General features: G+C 42.8%; 1 protein-coding gene across 1 annotated transcript in view; it reads right to left on the bottom strand.

Annotated features, from left to right (window-relative positions):
- GALNT7 (polypeptide N-acetylgalactosaminyltransferase 7) overlaps positions 1-24985 on the bottom strand; it is a 28182-nt gene extending 3197 nt beyond the window's left edge. Inside the window, exons 1-9 of the mRNA XM_010153963.1 lie at positions 24774-24985; positions 20079-20245; positions 14255-14385; positions 13909-13988; positions 11876-12058; positions 7931-8048; positions 5956-6078; positions 3315-3533; positions 1301-1401 (exon numbers count right to left, since the gene is read on the bottom strand). Coding sequence (XP_010152265.1) covers positions 1301-1401; positions 3315-3533; positions 5956-6078; positions 7931-8048; positions 11876-12058; positions 13909-13988; positions 14255-14385; positions 20079-20245; positions 24774-24985 — 1334 coding nt within the window. The remainder of the gene's footprint in view (positions 1-1300; positions 1402-3314; positions 3534-5955; positions 6079-7930; positions 8049-11875; positions 12059-13908; positions 13989-14254; positions 14386-20078; positions 20246-24773) is intronic.
- Positions 24986-25103: the final 118 nt, after the last annotated feature.

Consider the following 25103-nt stretch of genomic DNA (forward strand, 5'->3'; position numbering starts at 1 on the left):
AAAAAACACAAACAAAAAAAAAGCACCACTTTTTTAACAGTCGACTCAAAATAACAAGTGTTTTAGGAACACTGGAAATACCAACGAAACTCCATGGCCCAGAATACCGTCTGGTGTTACTGCGCCTGTCTTTCAGAAGCGGTCGTTAACGCGGTGTGACACACTTCTGTCACAGCATGCAATTTCACAGAGAACTTTACTGCAGGATTTACAAGGCTAAGAATCTTACCTAGCAAGACAAAAATGATAAAAATAAAGGGATCCCTATTTGGGAGACTTCTGAAAGTGTTTGATTAAAAGCCTTTGTATGATGCAACAGCCAAACAATCCAGTGCCTTTCTAAAGGTCTGGTAGCAAGTCCTTGGTCCTGGGCAGTAATTTCATGTGAAGACAGTAAAAATGCTGGCATTTTACCCATGGAAGAAATCAAACTAATGCATCCCGATACAAACAATTACCCTAGCTACTTCCTATTTCAACAACTGTTACAGGGGTTTGGGGGGAAAAGTCTACAGAAAAGGTAGTTGAGGGAACTTTTTCATTAAAAATCAAAATTAAAAAAGACACTTCCAAGGGCTACTGAGAGCTAACCCAAATATAATCTTTAAAAGCATCGCTCTGCACGCAATTTCATGGCTGCCCTACTAAAAGGGCAGGTCTACGTCAGCGTAAATAAGGAATCTGAATACTGAAAACTTTTTCAACAAAAAAGGGGATGTCAATACAGAACACAGTGTTTTTGTGGCAGTGTGGGTAGGTTTGTGAAGATACGGGTCAAACATGATAGCAGCTTGGATTGCAACCATCTATTAGTAATTATGTTCTGCCAATTAATTTTTAAGCAAAACAGAGACAAATGTGCATTCAATTTCTTGTCTCCTAGGGTGGAAAAGAAGCTACAGTACAAAAAGTGTTTTGTACTTCCGTTAAAGCAAACCAACTTTCTGAAATAACTGAGGCAAAATGAGTTAAGGGGGTTGTTCCCTGCAGGATGAATTAGGTGAATGATGAACCAATGCTAAGAGCTGCAGTTGTTTTAATGCAGTGATAGGGTTGATGGAAACACAAGTCCTTCCTTCCTCAAGTTCACTGAAGAAGAGATTATGAATTTGCCTCCAATGCTGTACCTGTTGTGTTTGAAACTGTATTTTCAGATTCCTCTGCTTTAGCAAGGTCAGTTGCTTATGTAAAACCCCAAACTCCCATCTTGGCAGCTAGCACCTAATTGACTCTACGTACAGGCTTAACAGAAAACCTGCCTGTTACCATCCACAGCAAATGATTCTCCTCCAAGCCCCTTACCTGATTTCCTCCCATTCTGTGGCACGGCCCAAGCTCAACGAAGCCACCGTTGGTGTGCCCCATGCTATCAATACAGTAAGCAGTCTCAAAGCCTCTTATCTGGAAAAAAAGGTTTTGCACTCAAAGTCAGTTTCAAGGCAAAAAATAAGCGCGAAGGACCTCAGAAAATCCCCACTTACCTTTCAAACCAGAAACAGGTATCTGCCAAAGAGCTATGATACAAAACTGTGTATGAAATTTAAATACTGATGTTAGGCATCCTGGGAGATGGAGCTTCAAGCTGACCATGCTCATCGGTGGGCTCTTATTTGAGTTAGAGTACACTGATGAAGCTAGAGCTGCAAAGCTCACTTCCAAATTAATGACACCAAAACGTAGGACTTTCAAGTATGTTAATTTATCCATCTCCTGTTAAGGTATGTTGAGTCTCCCAGGTCTTCATGAATAAAGCGGGAGCTCAGCTAAGTTGCTCTCATCTCGTGGATGAAAGAAATGTGAAGTTCCACATAGCCGCTGCCAAGTGCAGCCAGGCACAGCCCACTGACGTGGCTGCTCGGAACTACTGTCTGCAGCACCAGTTACGAGGGGAAAAAAGAAAATTGATGAGGAGCAGGCACAGGGGTAAAGAACAAAAGCCCAGGCAGAAAGCAGGCCTCAACTGCCGATTATCCCATTCCCTTCTCAGAAGGCCAACAAACAGCCTTACAAAGACTTCGTGACACAAATAACATTCTTGCCAAACCGATTCTCTTTGCCAGCGCCTCTTTGTGACAGCAGAAGAAAGTCTGGAGGACGAAGCTTAGACCTGACTCCCAGAGAGAGCCTCAGGGCAGATGAACCCCACACTTTAATTCCCAACAGTCTGGAAATGCAGTTAGTGTGGAGTTACAAATAGGTACGAAAAAAAAAAAATCTCAGGTGTAGGACAACTGGCAGCCAGTGAAGAAGAGTTGAAGAAAACTTCAGAGATGGCTCTGAACTTTAGACTTTCCTGTTGCTTCCCCAGAGCCACTCGCCGTTATCAGGGATGATTTCCTGCAAGGTGGCCATTACTATTTTTTCTCTTGAGGTACCTTCACCTCAGCGAACAGTAATACCTAACGTGCCTTCCTAACCCTTCACATGGATCTGAAGGAGGTCTAAGACTAACGCAGTAACTGATGCTTTCTGCTAGATTTAGGTAGGAAACAGAGGTGGCCTTGTTCACCTGGTCCCTCAGACAGACGACTATTTGTACCCTCTTCCACCAAGCACATGCTCTGTATCACTAATTACTCAGAGAGAAAAAAAAGAGATGACGCTCTCTTGGCCACAGGAAAGAGCATAGATGTCTACTTTCTAACGCTCTTCTGAAGTTACAAAAACGGATCCATCGCGTCTTGGGGAAAGAGGTGGTTAAATCTGGTGGGACACAGGAGTTCTCCTCTGCTAGTGAGATGATTTGCTGATTTTGCCTCTGCCATCTGAAAAGTGAAATTAATAGGAGACACAGGGCATGGCTGAAACCAACTGAAAGGAAAAAAAAAACCCAGACTTGATAAGGGATTTACTGACGCTGCAACTGTACGAGTGCATGTCAGGCTAGCAAATGAAGCAGAACATACTCTGCCCAGGTTTCACTATCTATCCTCTATGCCTTCACTGGAAAGGATTTTCAGTTATTAATCTCTGCCAATACTCCCACGCACATAGATTCACATTTTTTCTTAAAAAAAACCCAACCCTAAATTCCAATTATGGAAAAACAGCTTTAGGCATAACTGAAGGCAGGGCCAGGGATAAAATAAAGAACTATGGAGCTAATTAAAAAAAGTGCACCTCTTAAAGTATATAATAATTTTTTCCTTGGGTTACATCTCTCTAGGTCTCTAGCTGGTATCATATACCTTAGTATAGCAGAAATCAAGGAACCTGTTCTAAGGCTGAGGTTAAGTAACAATCGCTTCCTTTTGTGCTCCGAATTTTTTTTAAAAAAGCTCCTAAAGTAAACACAGGTTATGTGCTGTACTTACCTCTCCCCAGTCCACGTTTTTAGGTGGTAAGGGATAATATGAAGTTATATCATATGCTATTTCTTCCATAAACCACTTAAAACTTTTGCAGTTGTGATCTTCACGAAATTTTTTCAGCTCAGATATATCTCCATAGGGTAGCGCTTTTGTTTCTGGCCGACTGGCATAAAAGTAGTCTTTGTATTCGTCCCACCACACTTCCACAACTCTGACATAGTTCTGTGAAGAACAAGGGCATTGCTGCTACCTCAGAGCACACGCAACAGGTCAGACAGAACTGCATGTTAATTCCAGAAATTTAAGGATTTCTTCTCTTAAAAAGTGATAGCATTAAATTATTATACAGCACTAGTAGTTTGTCGCCTTCAGCAGATTATACAAGACTCATACATATTGGGCTTGTTCGGCCTGGAGAAGGGAAGGCTCGGGGGAAACCTTACAGCACCTTCCAGTACCTGAAGGGGCTACAAGGAAGCTGGGGGGGACTTTTTCCAAGGGCCTGTAGTGACAGGACAAGGGGGAACGGGTTTAAATTGAAAGTGGGGAGGGTTAGATTGGGTATCAGGAAGAAGTTCTTCCCAGAGAGGGTGGGGAGCACGGGGACAGGTTGCCCAGAGAAGCTGTGGATGCCCCATCCCTGGAAGTGTCCAAGGCCAGGCTGGATGAGGCTTGGAGCAACCTGGTCTAGTGGAAGGTGTCCCTGCCCATGGCAGGGGGGGTGGGACTGGGTGGGCTTTAAGGGCCCTTCCAACCCAAACCCTTCTGAGATTCTATATTATTTTCAAATGACAGCTTAGGACTGAAGCCAACAAAATAAACTGGCTTGCTTAATGAGAGTATAAAGTCTTAATCTAAGTTTAGAGAATGTTTATTTTGAAAACAGAAACTCTTCAGTTATGGGTGCAATAAAGCGTTGCAATAATTTGCCGTGTACCAGAACTGCAATTCAGAGTTTGTATTCACCTTCTATGGTTTTAATGGAAAGACTGATATGCGTTAGCACACTAAGGGTGAAAAAACTAAGTCTTATCACACACCAAGGAGATTTTATCTGTGTAAGCAGTTTACTGCTGCTTGGAGAAGGGGAAAAAATGGATAAGCTCACCTACTGAACAAGCCTCTCCTTCACCTCTTTCTTCTCAGTCTCTTTGGTGGCTCTTATCTCTGTATCACCTGTAAACGTTCTAGCCGCACGCCTCACTTGTACCATTCCTCTAGCGTTAATGACCTGTCTTAACAGATCTGACTAAAGGCACAAATTACTGTGTGTTTTACTTTAGTCCACATCCAGCATTAACTGAACAAAGCTACAAAAAAAAGCTCAGGTACTGTGGGAATAGGAGAGTATCCAAAGAGGGAGAAAGCTATTTCTGCATCCTGCCTTGAACGCAGAAGCAACTTACATATTGAGAATGCGCATCAGCGTTTTGTTCTATTCAGTAGGCAGACCTATGTAAGGTGTATGGATAGGCAGTAAACATTTTTGAGCAGCTTTTCAGAAGAATGGAATGGTTTTTATAACTTCAAACAAGGCGGACAAACATCTTGCCTGCATGGAGTAACAGAGCTGTAAGTTTGCTATCCTGTCTCTGACTGCTGTTTCTCTACTCCCAGCTATTCCCACTTACCCCTACCCTCCCTTGTCCTGGTCCTAGTGCTCGTTTGACCAAAATGTTCATCAATTCACAATACTAATAGAGTACTTTTTTTTTTTTTGGGTACTAAGTTAGCTTTCTAACATTAAGCAAGGCTGGGACATTCCCTTTTCAACAGAACCAACTGGTAGCTTGGCTCAAGCCATACTCAGTAACCCTACCAGTAGTCATAGTCACGGGTAATGTCTAGGAAGACAGCTCTGGGTTTGGAATTTACAAAGAACTGGGTCTCTGGGAATGGGATGTACCAGTGCCAAAACACTGTACAAGAGGAAGCTTAAACCAGGCTATAGGAAACCTTAACAGGAGGGTCACCTCCTGTCCTGCTGGTAGGTGCAAACTTGTATGAAACCTTTTTTCTTGATTCAAATTATCTCTTGAGATATAGGCAGCTGTCTCACTCGTTTCTTGAGGGGATGTGCACTTTTAATATCATGGCTGGAGCAACGCTTCTGAACCTGCAAGGTGCCCGAGGAGTTACCAAGCTTTATGAAGAAGGGCAGAGCATGCCGTTTTCCCAGGTGTCATTCATTGCTTCTCAACCAACAAATGCAGCCACAAAGGTCTGACAGATGCGCGATTACAGCGTTTGCTAACTCAGCCTGGGAGCACAACCTACCAAGCTAAAGGGAGATTTCAAACCATCGCTTCCAGGAGTGTGCTGTATTCACTAGAGTTGTTTGTACTTCAGCTGGGCACAGCCCAGCAAAGGCCTGGGGTGCTGAGAGTAACAGGAAGTGAGATTTGGACCTCAGGGATGGGGAGGGGTGGAGCAAGAAGGTGGGTTCCAAGAATCTCTACTCTTAATAACAGTGGGATTGGCACAAAGATTTCCCTCCCATGGGGATGACCGTCTTCACTTTAGACACTAAACAGCTTTGGATGAAGCGCTCTCTAAATTGCTATCGGTAATGTAAATAAATTTATCTAAAACCCGCTGTTATTCAAAATCAAAAAACACTTTCAAGGTTGCAGCAAAACGGTACCTTTAAGGTGGGAGAAGACCCAACATACACTGGAGGAGGATTTCCTTGCCAACCCTGGAGACGATAGATGTGTCCAACACGAGAACAGGGAACAAACAACAGTTTTCCCCCACACTGCCAGATCTACGAGTTAAAGCAAAGGTGGAGATATAAATATACATGCACAAGTATTGAAGATGGACAAAGAGATAACACGTTATGGAAATGTCAACTACTTCTCTTTCTGTACCAACTGTGCGATATAGTTCAGTATTTTTGCTTCAGAGGTAAATGTAAACATCACAGGTCTCTAAAATCAAAGGCTGTATTGAGTACATCTTCAACTCAGCCATGAAATTGCTCAACTAAATTACTCTTTTAGAAGCTTTTAAAAAAAGTTTGCCGTCTCACCCCATTGCTATTTTAAAACAACAGTAATGAACGAGTGCAGAAAATACGGAACTGGGTAATTTTTATTATGACAGAATCCATAATATTCTGATTTTATTAAAGCAATTCATATGCCATCACTAAGATGGGTTTTGGTTAGCCCACCACACTGAAGTTTTTCTTAATAAAGACTAGTAGGAGATAAGGATGTCTTTGGTAACCCACTGTTCCAAGTACAAACAGATTTTTCTTTAACTATAGTAGCTGAAAGTAAAAAATGGGTGAAACATATTACCATTTGGAAATTCATTCCCTCCTACACATCCTGGATAATCCACTTATGAGGAAAACATACCTAAATCTGAATGTAGCTGTTCATAGTTCTGACAAGTTTGAAATGCAGCATCAGATCCAAATTCAAGCTAACTTTGGGGATGTTCCAAATTAGTCCAAATTCCAGATATGACTTAACAGTATTAGGAAAGATGGGCAAAATAGTTTCCTTCCTACATTGCCTCATCCTATTAATTTTCTGAAGTTTCATTAAAGCCTCAGATATGCAAGGCCCTTATATTTGTATCTAGGTGTCAGCATGTTACCGAGTTCTTCCGCAGACTGGCTGTGATCTACATGAAGCCAATCTGGAGGTCCCTACATAATCAGCACTGCAGTTACAAAACTACTCTATGCAATTTCAATCACGATTTAGCTCTAAGCAAGGTGGGAGAACTGGAAGGATAAAGATCCTGTGTGTGTCGGCCTCAATAACTACCTTTTGCATATGGATTTACAGCTGAGCAAGTGCACTCAGAGCTTTCCTCCAAACCATGAAGAGCAAGAGTACCTAGGGGAGCACTGGATGTACTCTTGGTAAAATCCAGCTCCGATTTCGCAGAGCACTGCCGAGGATATCAGATGTCGCTACTTTTGTTTGTTAACGGGGAGAGATTCCTGCCGTCCGCCACTTGTGTCATTATGAACACTGAAGCTACAAGAAGCTAACGATTGGCATCTTATGTTTCCTGCTAACTGAAGAGCATGCATATGCCTAGGAGTGAAAATAAAAATCTTCCGATGATGAATGATGTAGTTAGCGTTTCAATTACGAAGACTTCCCCTGTAAAGAAGCTCTTGAAATTCTGAAAAGCAGATGAGATCATTTTTCAGAATGGTTGGGAGGAGGAAACCAGGGCAGGTTACTTTTGGTTGCATCATTAGACGCTTTACATGCACAAACCGAGCGCTACTCGTTCTCTAGAATCACTTCCTAGAGACACACTTTTCTGTACTCGCCGTGACAGCACTCAGTGCCCTCGCCACCAAATCTGCCGCTTCGGTTTCCGATGATCTACTGAGGGGGTGTGTGAGCCCAAACCATTAACAAAACCTGGATGACTCAGCATCTGGGCCTCAGCACCAGGCCACCTCGCTGAACACCTCTGCCCCAAAGGAAGCAGAGGACACACATCTCTGTCACATCTCACAACAAAACCGAGCGGGCTTCGTGAGACAGAGGTGGGACAAATCACAGGTAGGTCTGAAGCACTTACAGAAAAAAAACCAATGTATATGCTAAACTGAGCCCGTTTTCAGTTTTTGGCCTTACCTTGTAAGAGATTTCAAAATTTTCCCCACCCCAGATCTGCAGACCTGGGTCGTAGAGACCTAGTTCGAAGAAGAAATCGCGTTCAATGGCAAACAATCCGCCTGCCATGGCGGGGGACCTGGAAGAGGAAGACAGGGTAACTCCTTCTGCCAAAAGGACAGGATAACGCTTGGAGAAGAATTAATTAAGGGAGCAATGCACTGTTAACACATAATACAGATTAGATAAATGGCAATACACAGAAAAATCATAAAGCTTTGTCATCAGCTTCCAGTGATTTTCTGAAATGACATCTGTATCGTTTCTAGTGAAATCACTGTTAGTTTTTTTTTTTAATTATACAAAATTTTGTTTGGAATTATCCATTCAGCCAGCCAACGTGCTTTGATTGAAATAAAAAAGGTAAGATGCAGTGTGGCAAGACAGATCTCTCCTGAAAGTTGTTCAAGTTCCTGAAATAACAGATGAGACTGTGTAGCAGACCTAAAGCTTATGCTCTGGGGAGTTGCCACATTCAAACTTCTTGTTGATTACCCAAGCTACACATTTTTTTCCCACCCAAATGATACCTTTCTATCTTCTCCCCATGGCTCTTTTCCTACCACTGCCATATGAGATGCTTTGCATTATCCTTTTAAGAGGGCCTGGATCAAGTTGCACAAGGTTTCTATTTTTTTTTGTTTTGTTTTGTTTTTTTTTAACATGGCTTTGTAAGGCCAAGGTTCAATTAGCAACTTTTAACCTATCAAAAAGACATTGTGGTTTGGATTACAGCATTTTGCAGAATGGCTCTAGCCAACTTCTTTCGATTGCTCACTCATGCTGAAACAGAGAGTAGGATATGTTAAGCCATTTCCAGTGCACATACCAAGCATTTTTCACCTGAGGATCAATAAATACATAAAAACTCCTAATGGATAAAAGCTGCCACTAAGTTGGCAATTTGGAAAAAATTAACTGGTAAGGAAAACGTGAATTCCAAGAATCCAGACCGCTCCGGTGAGCCAAGCGAAACGTTTCACGCAAGTGAAGTATTCCTTCGTGATGGAATTGAGATGGGCCTTTTCTAGGCCGATTCAGTCTCTTCATTCCATTAGATTTTCAACTTAGTAGCGTTCCCTTTAACAGCAGTGATTACCTATTTCCCTCCTGCACACAAATGCCCGGAGGAGAGCTGCTTAGGAAATGGTAACCCACAGGGTCAGCCTACACACCCCCTGGCTAGCAGGGCAGGGCAAGAGCAAGACCAGAGCTGCGGGGTCTGTCAGCCGAGGGAAGTGTAATGGTTATCAGTTCTGCCGCTCTCCAAATCACCTGACCAGATGCTGGGTTACTCCTAAACGTCCCCTTCTACTTGTCTGCTTACTGCATCTTCCTCCAACACCGCTGCTACACGGCGGGGGTTCGAAGGGCAGGAAGCCGGTGCGACCCGCAGGGAGAAGCAGGCTGCGTAGCACAGCCCTGCCGCTCTCCTGCACGTTGGCTTCTCCTCAGCACCATAAAGACTTGGCGAGCGCAGAGGCCTCAGATGCTGAAGTTTCAGTCTTGGCCTCCAACGCGCTGTCAAGTGTGTTAAAGAACACAGTAAAATCCACATAAGCTCAGTAGTTTATTTTATAGGATATGAAGAGGCAAGCATAGTATTTCTGAAAGGATTCAGTCCTGGGGCGATTCTTACATCACAGTCTGTTTCTGTGCTCTAAGCTGTTCATGGAATCACAGAACAGTTTGGGTTGGAAGGGACCTTAAAGACCATCCAGTTCCAACCCCCCTGCCATGGGCAGGGACACCTTCCACTAGACCAGGTTGCTCCAAGCCTCATCCAGCCTGGCCTTGGACACTTCCAGGGATGGGGCATCCACAGCTTCTCTGGGCAACCTGTCCCAGTGCCTCCCCACCCTCTCCGGGAAGAACTTCTTCCTGATATCCAATCTAAACTTCCTCACTTTCAATTTAAACCCGTTACCCCTTGCCCTGTCGCTACAGCCCCCCCTGTTGAGGGGCTTCGTTTTGGTTTGTTTTCTTTTTAAACTAGGCAGCCCTGGCTTCAGTTTCAGCAGACTTACTTGGTCTTACTTGCCTTGCTATTGCTGAAAGAAAATGCATATAGCCTGGACATACACAGATGCGGGCAATGTCTCTTTTTAGAAGCAGCACTGTAACTCTGAAAGCATTATTAAAAATAAAGTCATCTTTTAAACCATTCTGAGAACATGTGCTCTGTGTTTCTGGGAACAGTTTAAAGAATTTTAAGACCTGTTTGGATGGTAAACACAGAACACAACAGCGATGTCTGAAATAGTTTATCCCCCTCTAAGCGAATATTAAAGTTCCAATGCAGACAACCTTGTCAGAAAATGGTTATTATTTATACTGTACACAAAACAGATCAAAGCTTCATAACTTCCTTGCATGTGTTGCCATTTTAGCAGAGAACAATCATGGGTGAGGATAGGGAACTACCAACATCAGTTCTGACAACGTTTAAATCATATATACAAGCAACAGCAGACATTAGATTCTGAAGATGTGAGGATTGCTTTCAAATGCAGTAACACGATTAGTTAAGTGTGAAGGGGAAAGTAATAAAAACCAGCAGAACCACAGTCTCCCAGTCTTGAAAAGCAATCCAGAAACCCTGGTTTCTAAGCTTGGGTTTCTAGCCAGTTTCTGTTTGCTGGGAAGAAAACATACCCCCCCTACAAAGCGAAAGAAAAAGGTGGGACTTCCGCAACGGTTTTCAGAGTATTCCCAGAAAATTAAGGTTGTGAGGGTGGTTTTTTTTCCTTTCTCTTTGGTTTTGTTTTGGTTTTGTGTTATGACTATGAAACTAAAATCCCCACACATACTGAGACCTTATGAATCTTGGCTAGATCTTTTCTAAGCAGTATGCTTCTTTGTCATATGTGATCTATTATGAAGCAAGTGGGAGAAATATGACAAAAGGGATTTTTTGGATGCACATGCATAATCCATTTTTTTTTTCCTTTCTTTTTGGTTTTGTTTTGGTTTTGTGTTATGACTATGAAACTAAAATCCCCACACATACTGAGACCTTATGAATCTTGGCTAGATCTTTTCTAAGCAGTATGCTTCTTTGTCATATGTGATCTATTATGAAGCAAGTGGGAGAAATATGACAAAAGGGATTTTTTGGATGCACATGCATAATCCATGAGCTGTATGCATGCATCAAGCTGTGACAGCAGGACACAGATTTTATGCATTACCAGCTATTATAAATACTCACAGCATGCTCGTTATTTCAAATCAAATGGTTAAATAAGCACTGTTGTTTCCAACACTGCTTTAAAGAAAAAAAAAAAAGCATCATAGCTAAATGAGGTTTTCCCTGGAAAGAAAGTCTCATGTTTTCCCAAACAAAACCCTGTCATCCTAACACGCGCCGTGTTTACCACACAAGAGCAGAACACAAAGGTATTCTGAGCCAACAGTGGGCTGTGGCAAACAGGTCTGATTAACCAAAGCAGCGGGCGTGGTTAGAAACGTGAAGAGTTTCAGGCTGGAGGTACATGCAAGTTTTAGTGGATCAATATCGACTTCAGAAGAAAAAGAAATGGGTAAGTGATTTAGTGATTACCGATACGGTTCAGTTTTTGTCTTTCTGCTTTCCTTCTCTCGCTTGGTCAAGGGAACCCTCTTCCATAGCATACTCCAATCCCACGCTCCTCTAGCAAACCCGTCTTCGTCACCACCCCCTTGGGGCACAATCTTATACGTGTTGCCGTCTATGACATCTATAAGCGGCACAGTGCATGTGGTTCTGCGGGGTGGCGGATGGTGGCAGGGAAGAGGCGGTTATGCGCAGGGACCCGCGTGCACCGACCGTGGTTCATGGGAAAAGAGGGGGAGGGGGGAGGGAAAAACGAAAGGGTTTAGACAATTATTCATTACGATTCACAGTATGTAAACAGCTCTCTTTACCGATAAGGCTCAGTTTTATGGTTTCGTTTGGATTTTTCCTTGTGGCTTAACGGAATTCGTTTCCAGAGCAAACTCCAGTCCCAGGCCCCTCTGGCAAAACCATCTTCATCCCCACCTTGTTGTGGCTCAATGGAATAATCATTCCCATCTATGTAATCTATTAGAGGTACAGTACATGTAGTTCTGAAACATTTATAGAAGGGAAAAAGAGCAAAATACAATTTCAGAAGAGTAATCTGTCTCATCTGAAACTCACACCATTAATTATTACAGAGCAGATTGTATGAAAATTCACTTGTAAGCATATTAAAAAAAATGAAGACTCGTTAGAAGAAAAAAAACAGATTGTCCTTTCTTTATGTTGTTTTAAGAGGTTCTGAAACTGAAAAGCTAGGTCTGAAATGCCAATATATCAATTCATTTATCAATACTTTTTCTTTTTTTGCGTATTTCTTGACATCGGTCTTCTAATAAAGCTCTGCTGGAGGCAACAGTGGAGCCTTTAGAGGGCTGGAGTCCCCACAGTATTACTATTTCCCATAATTTCTATTCAAATCAGATCTTAGCTATCAGCAAGTACGATAAGCTCTTGGCTTTTACTAGTGTAAACACGGATTTTCACTATTCTGTCCTACTCAACTTCCCCGCAAACCCAACATCACAGGACAAAAAAATGATGTCACTGGTGCTCCTAGCAGCAGTCTTCAATAGAATTTTTCCTTTTGGATTTGCAATATGCTCCTTACTGTGATCTATCATACAGAACATTCACCAAGGAAAAGACAGTATCTTGTTATTCTCCCCAATTTTTCCAAATGAGTTTCACGGTGACCAAACTTAGAACACTTCCATCTTTCTAAGTCAAATCCTACGCGACAGAAAAACAAGTGTGTGCATGCATGCGGGAAGGAGCGCTAATGCTGGGCTCGTCGAGGCAGAAGCGGCAACACGCTGCACCCAGGGGACCAGGGCTTGGAAGAAGGCTGCTGGGTGCTGCCCTCCAGCACCACACACCTCGGCACCCCTGGTCCTCCTGGACCCTCCACCTCTGACAGCGGTGCTGGAGGATGCCTCTAGAGCTGCCAGTTCCCACCTTCCTTTCTCGAGCAAGAGAGTCACACGCACTTGATGGAAGCACACAAGCATTTCCACCCTCTTGCTAGTATCCTGGCCCAAACAGCCTTGAGGCTGAGCTACAGCCTTTAAAACACACAAAAAAGCCCTCTTCAAGATAAGTTCTGGTAGTACGACAGGTTAACAAATAGTTTGTAGGATTAAGCAGTTATTTTATGGGATTAAAGAGTTTAAACAAGCACAAGGTTTCCTAAACACCCTCCCCCCCCGGGACCACACAAGCTAAGAGTGCAGTAGCACACAGCAACATTTCATCAGCTGGAAGAAATGAAGGCCCTGGGGATCTCCCTCTTCTGCCACCTCTCACAGATCCCACGCGTGCAGAGAAGGCTTTTCCACCGCTGACTCCGAGCAAGCGCTTGGGCCCTGGTCTCTGTTTGCTAGAACCAATGCTCCAAAGTGCTTCAGAGGAAAAAAATGAGGTCGTATTGCAAAACCAAAGACGAGAAAGTTACAAAACTCTTGGGGTAACAGGGGCTTTAAAACCCTGTTAAATCAAAACATTTACTGCTACTTTTCCTCTAGCAAAAACTACGGTTTTGGTCAGTTATTTCATTTAATCAGGCTGCTTATTCAGCTAGAACAGAACATTTTTATAACTGTCCCTCATACTGCTGCGAAAGAGAAGAGTTGCCTTATATTTAATCCATACTATCCAAAATACTCAGTATGCCTACTCAAATAAACTATCTGGAGATTTATTTGCCTATTTTTCCTTCCTCCTTGCATAGCTTTTATGCTGGGAGATAATAAAATCATCATACAGCACATACAGATGTAGTTTGCTATACATTGATAGAGACATAAAATGTATTAACTGTAGTTTGAGAAGTGAAGATTGTAACTATGACACTTTCTTCCTAAGAGGCCAGACACTGGAATTAACAGGAGAACGTTACCTGTCCTTAGATATAGGAGCTATAAGTGGCGCGTACCAATTAATTCCCACCTCACAATGGGCGTCAAGGTAAACCAAAACCTTCAGAAGAAAAAGAAAGCCAACAAAAAGCCATTTGTATTTCTGCACATGAGATGATGGTGGTTTAATTAAGCTTTTTTACACTGAAATCATTTAATGTTCTAAACAAAAGAGTGAAGCTTAAACGAGTAAAATTAATCTCTTTTTAAAATAATATGAGTAACACAGTACTATGTTTCGACACGCCTATTCGAACACAGAAACACCCCCACCCTTCCCCACCAAAAGGAAAAAACAGACGGACTTGTGTGTGAGCTGGCTCCTACCTGTCCAAGTTTAGCCTTCTGGGCTCCAATGCTCCTAGCCTGGATTAAACCTTCTCTCCTCTCATTTCGAAATACCTTCACAAGGCCGTTCCACTGCTTAATATACTCATCCAGCCTCTCTTTTAAGTGTGCTATCAAATGACAAAGAAAAAAAACCACATTTTGGTGAGGTTTGTTATTAAACAGTTTCGTACCCTTAACACAACCCAAATCCAACTCTACTTAAAAATATCTACAGACATTTAGGATTACGACAATCTTTGACTGCTCGCAATACTGTTCACGAACACTAAACCCGAAGAGATCAAGACTTGGAGCTCTCTGGCTTCATGGCACCATAGAATGATAGACTGGTTTGGGTTGGAAGGCTCCTTAAACATCACCCAGTTCCAACCCCCCTGCCACGGGCAGGGACACCTTCCACTAGACCAGGTTGCTCCAAGCCTCATCCAGCCTGGCCTTGGACACTTCCAGGGATGGGGCATCCACAGCTTCTCTGGGCAACCTGTCCCAGTGCCTCCCCACCCTCTCTGGGAAGAACCTCCTGATAAGTTTATCCCCGGCACATCTGAAGAAGAAAACGCAGCTGAAGTGGTGGGTCACACCACAGGGGAGCTGGGTGGACAATTCCCAGTCACTTCAATGTATCACGGCATGGCTTCAGGTCTTAGCCTGTATTTCAACGAGGCAGGGAAGTTTCTGTACTTCAGCACACAGTCTTTCCTCATCACATCACGTGTACAGTTGAAGACACCATTTCCCAGTTGAACATTTCACTCACTTTCTGCCTCACAAAATTTTCTATCGGTCTACTGAATCCAGAAACCCGAGACAGAAACCTACCATACTCAAATCAGTGCCCTCCCTCACGCAGACCTGTTCCCTCTTGGGGATGGGGTGGTCTTATGCTAATCTTCTAATGAAATTAATAATAATTAGAGGGCCAGAATTTAAGTGAACGAGCTGTGGCTCATCATACTGATGAGACAGGAAACCTTTAGCCAAAGGGTCAGTAAAGGGGCGAGTAACCGCGTAAGGACTGAGATGGGCTATGCTTAAATGGTTACAGATTTGTATTTGCACACTGGTCCAAACTAATCTGGAAACCACATTCCTACTACCCAGTTTGAAAAAAGGATCTTGGTGCTGTGTAATATTTTTGCACAGATGATTCTGTTGAGAAAACTGACGAAGGCAGAAGTGCTGGCAGTCAGCGCTTGCTGTTTGACTGTTTAACTACCAGTGTTCATTTAAAAATCTGTTTTTGTATGGAAAGGCTCAAAAGAATTGCCTACAGCTTCAGCTTCTCTCAGTTGGGAACCGAATTAAGGCACCTAAGCTACATGATCAGCCCCGCGGGGCAGCTGCGTGCCATGCCTGTGCCGCTATAACGGGAGCATGGATGTGCAGAGGTGGAAGGAGAAGGATGTCCCTTCCAGCAGCAGCAAGCCATCAGGTTGCTTGGGCAGCAACATTTCCCACACCCTCAATGAAAATGACTGAAGTCTGGAGCTTGCTGCAACTTAAGTTTCAGTATGTGTTATATTCTTGACAACCGTATTAAAAAAATTCTAGTTTAAGCAAAGGTACATAGAAGTAATTGAAACAGAAATCGTAGTTTTTGGAAGCGAAGGTCCCAAACTCGAAAACTCAGCAATTCTACGAAAGAACAATCTTCTGAAACCGCTACCTTTTAATACTCTTATCATCCCTCCTCTGCACCTTTATAAAAGAGTAAGTTTTCTTGACTAAAAGTTTTACGCTTCCTCTTCTCCTTTCCTACAGACATTTACAATTTCTTTTGTAAATCCTTGTGCGTTAGGAAAACTCCAAGGATACATAAAGATCAAACTAGAGAAAGAACAATTCTATCACATATGCTGTATGGAACAACATGCCATGTAATATATATAGAATATATATATGATATGATAGCTGTGAGATAAATTTTTATAGGATAAATTCAATAGAGGTATGAGATCATGCTGAAGTGGTACTAAGAGAATCAAATTTCAAGTAAATGTTACAGAAGGACTGTCAGGAATGTTTTAAAGATTTAAATCCTGAAGTTATTTCCAGGTCTCCTGCCTATGAAGCCGAATGTTTTAGTTATCAAACGTGCAACCATGTAAGGCTCACAGGGAGCTGTAAAACCCCGTCATATTGACAGTGTAAAGCTCTTCTACAGTACAAGTCTCAGGACTTTGCAGTCCATTATCTGAAACGTTGCCAGGGTTAGCAGCAAGTGCTATTTCTCACAGGAAAACTGAATTTTCCCCCCATCCCATACTATAAAGACTGCATGACAGTAGTGTACAAAATCCCGATACTTTCACAGTTAGAAATATGGTTTGGCCAGTGTTAAATGTTACTCACCTAGAACATGTATTTATGCTATCTGTCAACAGTCTTCAGCATTCTGGTTTTTGTTCAAAAATGTATATTTTACCCTTCAAAAGTATTATGACCACCAATCCGGTCTTCCCTTGTTTGGGTTCTTCTCTCATGTTTTAGTGCATGCACCAGTATTTTCTAAAAAACACATACTTTCTCCAAATGACCTTGGGCACTACAGATTGCTGCGGGGTGGGGGAGGGAGGAGGAAAGCCTTTTTTTCCCCCTCAACTCATGGATGTCAGTTTGAGAACTAGGAAAATGGTATCACAAGCCCTCCCTAAGGCATCTGTCTCTGAGTCCTCCGTACTGTAGCACTTCTCACATGGGGCTCTCAGCTCTAACCCAAGCACCAGGTAATGCTGTTACCTGCCTACGCTCCTTACTGCCCCTTTGGTTATCTTTTGGGATGCTGCGTCAGTGGGAAATACAGACAGTGCCAAAGGAACAAACGAGTGAACGCAAAAGGCGGACAAAGCCTTTCAACGCTGCTGTGAGCAGTGGTATTTACCCCACAGTCACCCTTGAGAGGTGAAGAGGCTACAAAAGCAGGCTGCACCAGCTGAGATACCGACCTCTACGCTTCAGAAAACATGTCACAAGTAGCCGTTGAAGACCTACACACACAACTGCAGGGAGCTTCTGGAAATGTGGTGTTGGGAATTCTCACCGCCCTTCCAGAACAGCTGGATCCTCCCAACAGCTAGCACACACAGCAAAACAAACCGTTTCTATCAACAAACAAGAAAAACGGGGACCCGTGCAGCAGGGCACCCACGCTGACAGTGCAGCAGAAGCTGCTGCAACACCCCGTGGACTTCAGCGCGCACGAAGAGAGCGGTCCCCACTGCCGAGATCAGAACTAGCATCATTCAAACAGCCTGGCGCCGTCCTGCTGTCACTGCTCCTTCTGCCCTTGGGCAAAGGAAGAGATGCCCAGGCAGACTTCAGCACATCCCTCCAGAGTCAAACCTGCTGTTTGCAGAAGAGATTACGGAAGAGAGAGAGTTGTTCAGCGAAAAGACTGCGCCCAACCGACTTGATACAAAGAATGACAATGAAAAGAACGTTTTCCAAGCCTTGCAACTGCTCCCCAAGACCGTAAGACACAATTTGCGGGGTGGAAAGGCAGATATGAAGCGTGCAGTCTGAAAGCAGGTGGGGAAGGAGAAAATTCTGTATCTGTGCTGTCAGCACTGCTTTTCCTCTGGCTGAGAAAGCAAAAAGCCACCAGCAGCTCTGCTTTGATTAAGCGTGTTTGCGTTTTGCAGATCTCCTAACAACTGGAGATCTCTTCAGGTGACTTGGCACACTCCGCGGCCCATACTAGTTCGTGCTTCTCTCTGGGGAGAAAGAAGTGGAGCAATATTCTACTCTCTCAGCCATTTTTCATCTAGAATTGAGTTTGAATTATTGAGATTAAGTCAATTATGTTTACCAAGTAATAGCCTGAAGCAGTTTGAAGAATTATTATAGTGAAACAGTACAGCTGCAGCAAGGTGTTCAGAGCCATTCCAGTCCGTGCTTGTTTTCCAGCCACTCATACATGAGAAAATTCCATCTTGAGCTTGCTTTTCTGATACAAGAGAGTTATTTGGATAACGAAGTGTGGGAAAAACAGAGACAACGATCTGCTGGATGTTAGGTCCAGGAGAGCTGTATCTGCTAACCATTCACGTATGAGCAGAGAGCATAAAGTTCTGTATTTCAAAATAAATTTCTTAAAAAACACTGCCTTTAACAATCGTCACGTATTGGAAAACTGCAGTATGAGTTGTTATGCCACACAAATTAATTCCCTGAATTACATATACACAGCACAGAGTCAGCAACAACTCATGTGAAACCCAAGTACTGAGCCCAACCATCAGTAAAAAATAAAAATCTGGTAGCTTTTCTAGAGAACATCTGTGCCACGGTTATTTTATACAGCTAATTCAGTCCTTGAATAGCTCTTAAGGAAAGCTATAATGCAAGCTGAAAAGGAAAAACACAGCACATATCTGCTGACTGAATTATTAAAATTATATTCCTTAGGAGAGAAGATATTTTTATTTTATAGCATATGTGAACGTCTAAGCCAAATTCTCAAAAGCTGTAATAGGATACAGGAGAGTCTAATGCAGTGGTCAATATCTTTCTTAGACTAACCCAGACGTAGTCAAGTTTACAATACAGGTAACTTTTCCTCTCCTGTGAAAACAAATGGAAAATGATACAAAAATTAACATAACAAACCTTACTTTTAATAGCGATTTATACTCACAAAAGGCAACCCTGACTACGTGATGAGTTTGGTTTTAAAATTTGTAGTGGGTATAGCTGCAGAAAACAACTACTCCTGGGAGGCTGCAACTGGTAGGAGCCCAGATCCCTTGATAAAACGGAGTTTCAAAACAGTCATCTGCTTTCCATGCCACTACCCAATTCAGCATTATAAAAACAGAGGGTAAAGGGAATGTATCCTATGCTGCTGACCAAACTTCCCCGGGGTCCTAAAAGCCACCACCGTCTAGAAAAGACTGTCATCCTGCACACTCAGTTATGTTTTTAACTGTGCATCTGCTCTTTGTCAACTTGTATTCAAGAACTAGCCTGCAATAAAACCTTGCAGCATGTGCAGCTTTGCGGCACTGTTTTGAAACTTGTTTAAAACCAGGCAGATTTCCTCTATATCAAACATCTTGTATCTTTAGCATACCGCTTTCAGTTCTTCTCTGTATTCAGCCTTGATTTGCACTCATGCTCAAAATACCATCATTAAAGGAAAAATTCATTGTATAAGTATATACATCCTTAAAATAAAGAAAGACCAGAATGTATATTATAAAGGAAGATGAAAATCTCTGGACTTCTGAAAATGTTGATATGCAGGACAAAGAAAAGCAGAAATGAAAACACATTTAAATTCTTAAAAGCCCCTCCCCCCAATAACAAACGATATACACCTTAACACTACGTTTAATTAAAAAATAATCTTGGAAGTTAAAATGATATTGAAAATTAATCAGAAGAATTCAATAGCCTTAAAAATATTTTTGTTATAGTGAAGGGAAAAAAAAACCCAACCAAAAAAACCGAAAGAACTCAGGCTTAACTCACACTCCTCAACACTCTTAAAGCTCTTGCGAAAACAAGCCGTTAAGAGAGGTACTAGCTACTTCATGCTTTCTGCTGTATGCTGCTCTGCAACTGTGGAAGAGAACCCACCACAAATCCTGCACTTCAAGCAGCTGAAGACACATAAAGGATTGCCATCTTTATGGAAACAGTTTATCGGAAAAGAGCTTTCCCTTCACTGAAAACTGGGAGGACTGTGAAGCAGCAGATTACTTTTCTTGCAGAGTCAACTCAATCCATGGCAAGTAATAAATCAAAAGAAAACCGTTTTTAAAACAAATGAAGTAGTGTGTTAATATTCCAAATATACCTTTGTTGCTAAAATCATCAATCAGGACAATTTCTGCCAAGTATTTCCTTGGTGTTCTCTTAATGACACTGTGGACTGTCCTCATGAGTGTGGACCATCCTTCATTATGGAAGACAATGACAACGCTGGAGGTGAGCAGGTTATCATCATAATGCCAGTACTTGCACCTGTAAAAAGATGTGATTTTATTAGTTTTCACATTATGAGTTACAGAACAGCTTAACAACAAGATCGTGCAAATGAAATCTTCACTGATGGCTATCCTTCAGCTTAAAGAGACACAGGATATAAGAGGTTACAGAGCCTAAGTGCATCATTGAGGTACAAGGCCCAAGTAGCACCTGGCTGCCATCCGGCGAGCCTTTTCTCCTCCTGAGAGATTAGCAGGTGAATGACGACTCCTGCCCCAACAGCCACACGCGCAGGTGGGTGGCATCTCATGGACCCCATCGAAAGACACCCCTCTTACTGCTTGTGCAACCAGGAGAGAGCAGTGGAAGAAAAGCCCTAGTCTCTGCCAAGATGAGGGTCTTCTCCAAACCATGGGATATCATGAGATGGGATGGGATGGGCATTTGGCTCATCTGCGGCATAAGACACAACAGTGATGGGTTTTGGTGTTTTAAGCCTCTGTAAATCAGATATACCCAGTAGGAGGGCTGCTTGTGAAGTGTTTCTGTTGGTTTTACACAGTCCATGTGCAGAATCTGCCTAATTCGCAACGTTACAAAAACTGCTGTGGCAAGACAATACAAAGTTGTTAATTTCTGCCCTTTCACAACAAAATATATTTAAACACAGTAATTTGCTAAAACTACAGCAGCAGCATCATGTAAAACGCTCATATCAGCTGCTCTGCATAAAACTATCATCTCCATTTGCAACAACTATCAGCAAAGCATCGCTGCTTGTGGGGAAAAATATAATCCCACAGCAGCCAAGGTGCCATCTTCACTATTCATTACTCACAGATAAACTTCCAGGTATAACATACGTAGCAAAAAAAACCCCACCCCAAAAAGCCACCAAACCCAATCAGGGTTCCAGCTGGGCATAGCACAAAAAGCACTTCTGTATCCATTTAAAACAGTCTGCATTTCCCCTTTACTGTGAACCCGGACACAGGTCTTTTTTCTTATTCCCTGAGGAATTACAGGTGATTTAGAAACAAGCAATTCAGTCCACACTTTCCAATGTTTATTAATCACATGTATCAGCTATGCATCTCATTTGCAATTGTGATGTCCATTTTCCCCAGCTGCATCCCTAAATGAGTCTGTTCAGGGTCTCTCTAATTACAACCAGACCAAGCACCTCCTAACCTGGAAGTTTCCCTACTTGATCACTAGCCCCTTTTACAACTACAATAATAGAATTCCTGTCTGCAAACCCAAACATAGCACTTTTGATTTCAATGGGAAAGACTTCCTTTTTTCATCTTTCAGCAAGTAAAGTTTCTTCTAGAGAATCCAGAGTTTGCAAAGACAACTGTCATGTGTTAACAAACTTCCTGACAAACAGAAACTTTCAAACTTACAGATGCACACTTCCATAGTTATGTTTCTCTACATGCCATAAAAAGCTTAAATGCACAGCAACATTCCTGTGTTTGAAAAGAAGTTGCCTTAATCACCAGAAATCTGTTAACAGAGTTTCTGAAACTAAAGTTAAGGAACTCAGATGACAGATCTAGAGGTATTTCAAGAGCATTTCTTTTGGGAAGAAGGATGTATTTCACCTGCTGTCAGGTAACAGCATCAATACATATTTCTCACCCACCAGAAAAAAAGTATCTGGTAGAAATGTACTATTAATTCTGGTCCTGTGGGAAAAGTAAATTACAGAAAACAGTCTATAACGAAGACTGATCTAAGAAGGCATTTCTTTCCTTAGGCAGTCATCTCTACAAGTACAGTCTACTGACTAAAATCCTCCAGCGCAATTGTTTTTATGCCTGAGTAGACTGTTTAAAATGCATGGTTCAGGCCACTGATGCCCGCCTTCCACAGATCCCTCTCAAAAGGCTTGAGCTGACTGCAGATCACAATACTTCCACTGGTAACACAAGAATTTAAGCTGTCGACAACTTTAGCTGTGTGCAAAGATAAAAGGGATATGGTTCCTAGGTGTGTTAAGCTGTTTGCGTAAAACAAAGATTCTCCATCACGTTTAATGACAGATTGTCCTGGTTTCAGCTAGGAGAGAGTTAATTTTCCTCACAGCAGCTGGTATAGTGCTGTGTTTGGGATTTAGGGTGAGAATAATGCTGATAACACACTGATGTTTTAGTTGTTGCTAAGCAGTGCTTACACTAAGTCAAGGACTTTTCAGCTTCTCATGCTGCCCTGACAGCAAGGAGGCTGGGGGGGCAGGGGCACAAGAAGCTGGGAAAGGACACAGCCAGGAGAGCTGACCCAAACTGGCCAAAGGGACATTCCATACCATATGACATCATGTTCAGCATATAAACTCCAGGGAAAGATCCATGGGGGCTACTGCTTGGGGACTGGCTGAGTATCTGTCAGGTGGGTGGTGAGCAATTGCATTGTGCATCACTTATTTTGTATATTTTTATCAACATTATTATTTTCCCTTCCTTTTCTGTCCTATTAAACTGTCTTTATCTCAACCCATGAATTTTACTTGCCCCCCACCCCCGATTCTCTCCCCCATACCATCTGGGCAGGAGTGGGGGCAGCAAGCGAATGGCTGTGTAGTGAGCTGCCTGCCAGGTTAAACCACAACCCAGACTGATAACAGAACTGGTTGCTCTACAAATACAATCCCCTGGATTAATTCTGGGAATACACTTGTGTTAAGATGGAGGAAAAGACGATGCCATACATTCAAAATTGACACATCAGCTGAATGCCATTCAAGAGCTCCATGTAAAAGTTAGTGGAAAACAGTACCTTTTGCCTCAAAGGAGAAGGCAGTATCTGTGGCAGGTTGCACTGGGCCACTGACCTACACCTTCACAAGTTTGGCAAGGAAACATTTTTGCCCTCCAATTAAAAGACAGTCAGCCATAGTATTTCAGACTTCCCTCAACAAAAGCAGCAAAGCAAACACTGAAAAAAGCCTCAATCTTTTGCTTACTTGTTTTTCCCATTTCCTGTAGTGTAGATGAGCATTTTTTAGGAAAAAAAAAGGTGAAGAGCATAAGGATGAAAGACGGTAAGTAACGTAATTTAAAAAAGCCAAACCTATTCAAAAGCCTAAATTGAACAACACACCTGTGAATGATTTATAAGCATTTTTTGATCTGTATTTAATACACTTTTAAAACCTAAAACCAAAGGTCTAGACAGGCTTTTTGCTATATACCCAACTTAATCTCCTCAAATCTGTCAGCACATTTTACTTTTTAGCCTTGAAAAATCATGTGGTGCTAAATGTGCCATTCGCAAGTCATAAAACCACTACATTTATACCTTTAGTAAGATCACATTTTTGTTTTTTTCCAGAGGTTTTATTTCACTCACTGGACAGTCCACAGACAGACTCATCCAGTCCATAAACTCCCACAGGCTGCAGTAACTCCGAGGCACAATCCAGCCTCTTGTCGTGCAGAGAATTAGGAGGACTGAAACACAGCAGTTGTTTTAGACATACACAGTTAATGCATGGTTTCATCTCTGTGGCAATTTTCCCAAGAAATTCAAACATTGCTCAATTATTTGAGGGACAAAAATCAAGAGCCTCTGCTGGTTCCCCTCATGCCCACCGGAAAGGAAGCGGGAATAGCCTTTCTTCAGTGGAGCAGCACTGACATCCAGCGGCTGGAAAACCAAATACCAAGAAACCATGAAAGCCTTCTCCTTGCGTTTGAAGCTGAGTTTTACAGTACGGGTTTCCCTGTAAATTTTAGGCACCAGGAAAATAAAAAGCCTGACTTTCCAGACTCGTGCTTCAGTGTGAAAAGGCAGGGTCAGGTAGATACGGGTGCCCAGGCAAACACCACGAACTGTTGAAAACTGGCACAGGGCAAACGCAAAGTACAAGAGGGTCTGGGACAAAGGCGGTTTAAATACGTTTCATCCCCTGGGTGCTCTGTCCTGCCCACAGCCGGGGCAGACAGTGCCCCTCCAGGTGTAGCCTGCAGGCCAGCTTTGCTGATACACTGCGAACCAAACCAGTGAAGAAACTCATCTAAAAAAAATTGAATTCTTCTTGGCAGTGCTGAGAGGACAGCACATTACAGCCGATGTGCAGGGATGGGAGGGCAGCATCCCTAAGCTAGCCGTGATACTGGACAACAGACATCGCTTTTCCTAACCACGGGGCAAGAAGGAGCAGGCGAGCAGAGATGGGTGAAGGGTTGGCAACATCCCCCCCGGGCAGCGCTGCAGGGAAGAGCAGTTTGGTTCCCTTCCATCCCCCAGGGAAGGCACAGGTGAAAGGAAGCTACACCTCCAGATCAGCCCATGAATAAAAACTCCCTGTTAATCAGCACTGATATGACAGCAAAACCATGGAGGAGCTAGAAGAAGCCTTGTGGAAGATACAGTAGTGATCTAATGGAGAAAGAGTGAGTAACGTTTCTATCAGCCTGCATACTTACGGTGTGAATTAAGCCCTCATCCCTCTCCACCCCTGGGAAATAACAGCGCTGTCAGAGACCGTGCCACATCAACGCCTGGCCCTCCCTCAGAAAGTTGTGCACCAGCCACAACACAAGAGCAGCCCTTTTACGGGGGACCTGTTTGTATCCTATTCATCACCTTGCTTTTGGTGAAGTCCCCCTGGTCCCACAGAAGTGATGGTGGGTGCACGGTCTGAGGACTAGATGACCCTATAGCCTCCCTGTTAGCAACCACCAGAGTTACAGATGTAGGCTCAAATTTCCTTGGGCTAAAAAAAGTCCAGCCTAGAGGCTGCTTCTTCTGGAAAAGTACTGCGGCCATCACGCAAAATGATGAACATCTCATTTCAGATGCAAGAAGTGAACAAGGAGAGAACCACAACTGCAATTTAAGGGTAAGCCCCAGTCAGATAGATACTTAGAGGGTGTGCTGGATTCAG

This window comes from Eurypyga helias, unplaced genomic scaffold (assembly GCF_000690775.1).
Source record: "Eurypyga helias isolate BGI_N326 unplaced genomic scaffold, ASM69077v1 scaffold7106, whole genome shotgun sequence".
Taxonomy (NCBI): Eukaryota; Metazoa; Chordata; class Aves; order Eurypygiformes; family Eurypygidae; genus Eurypyga; species Eurypyga helias.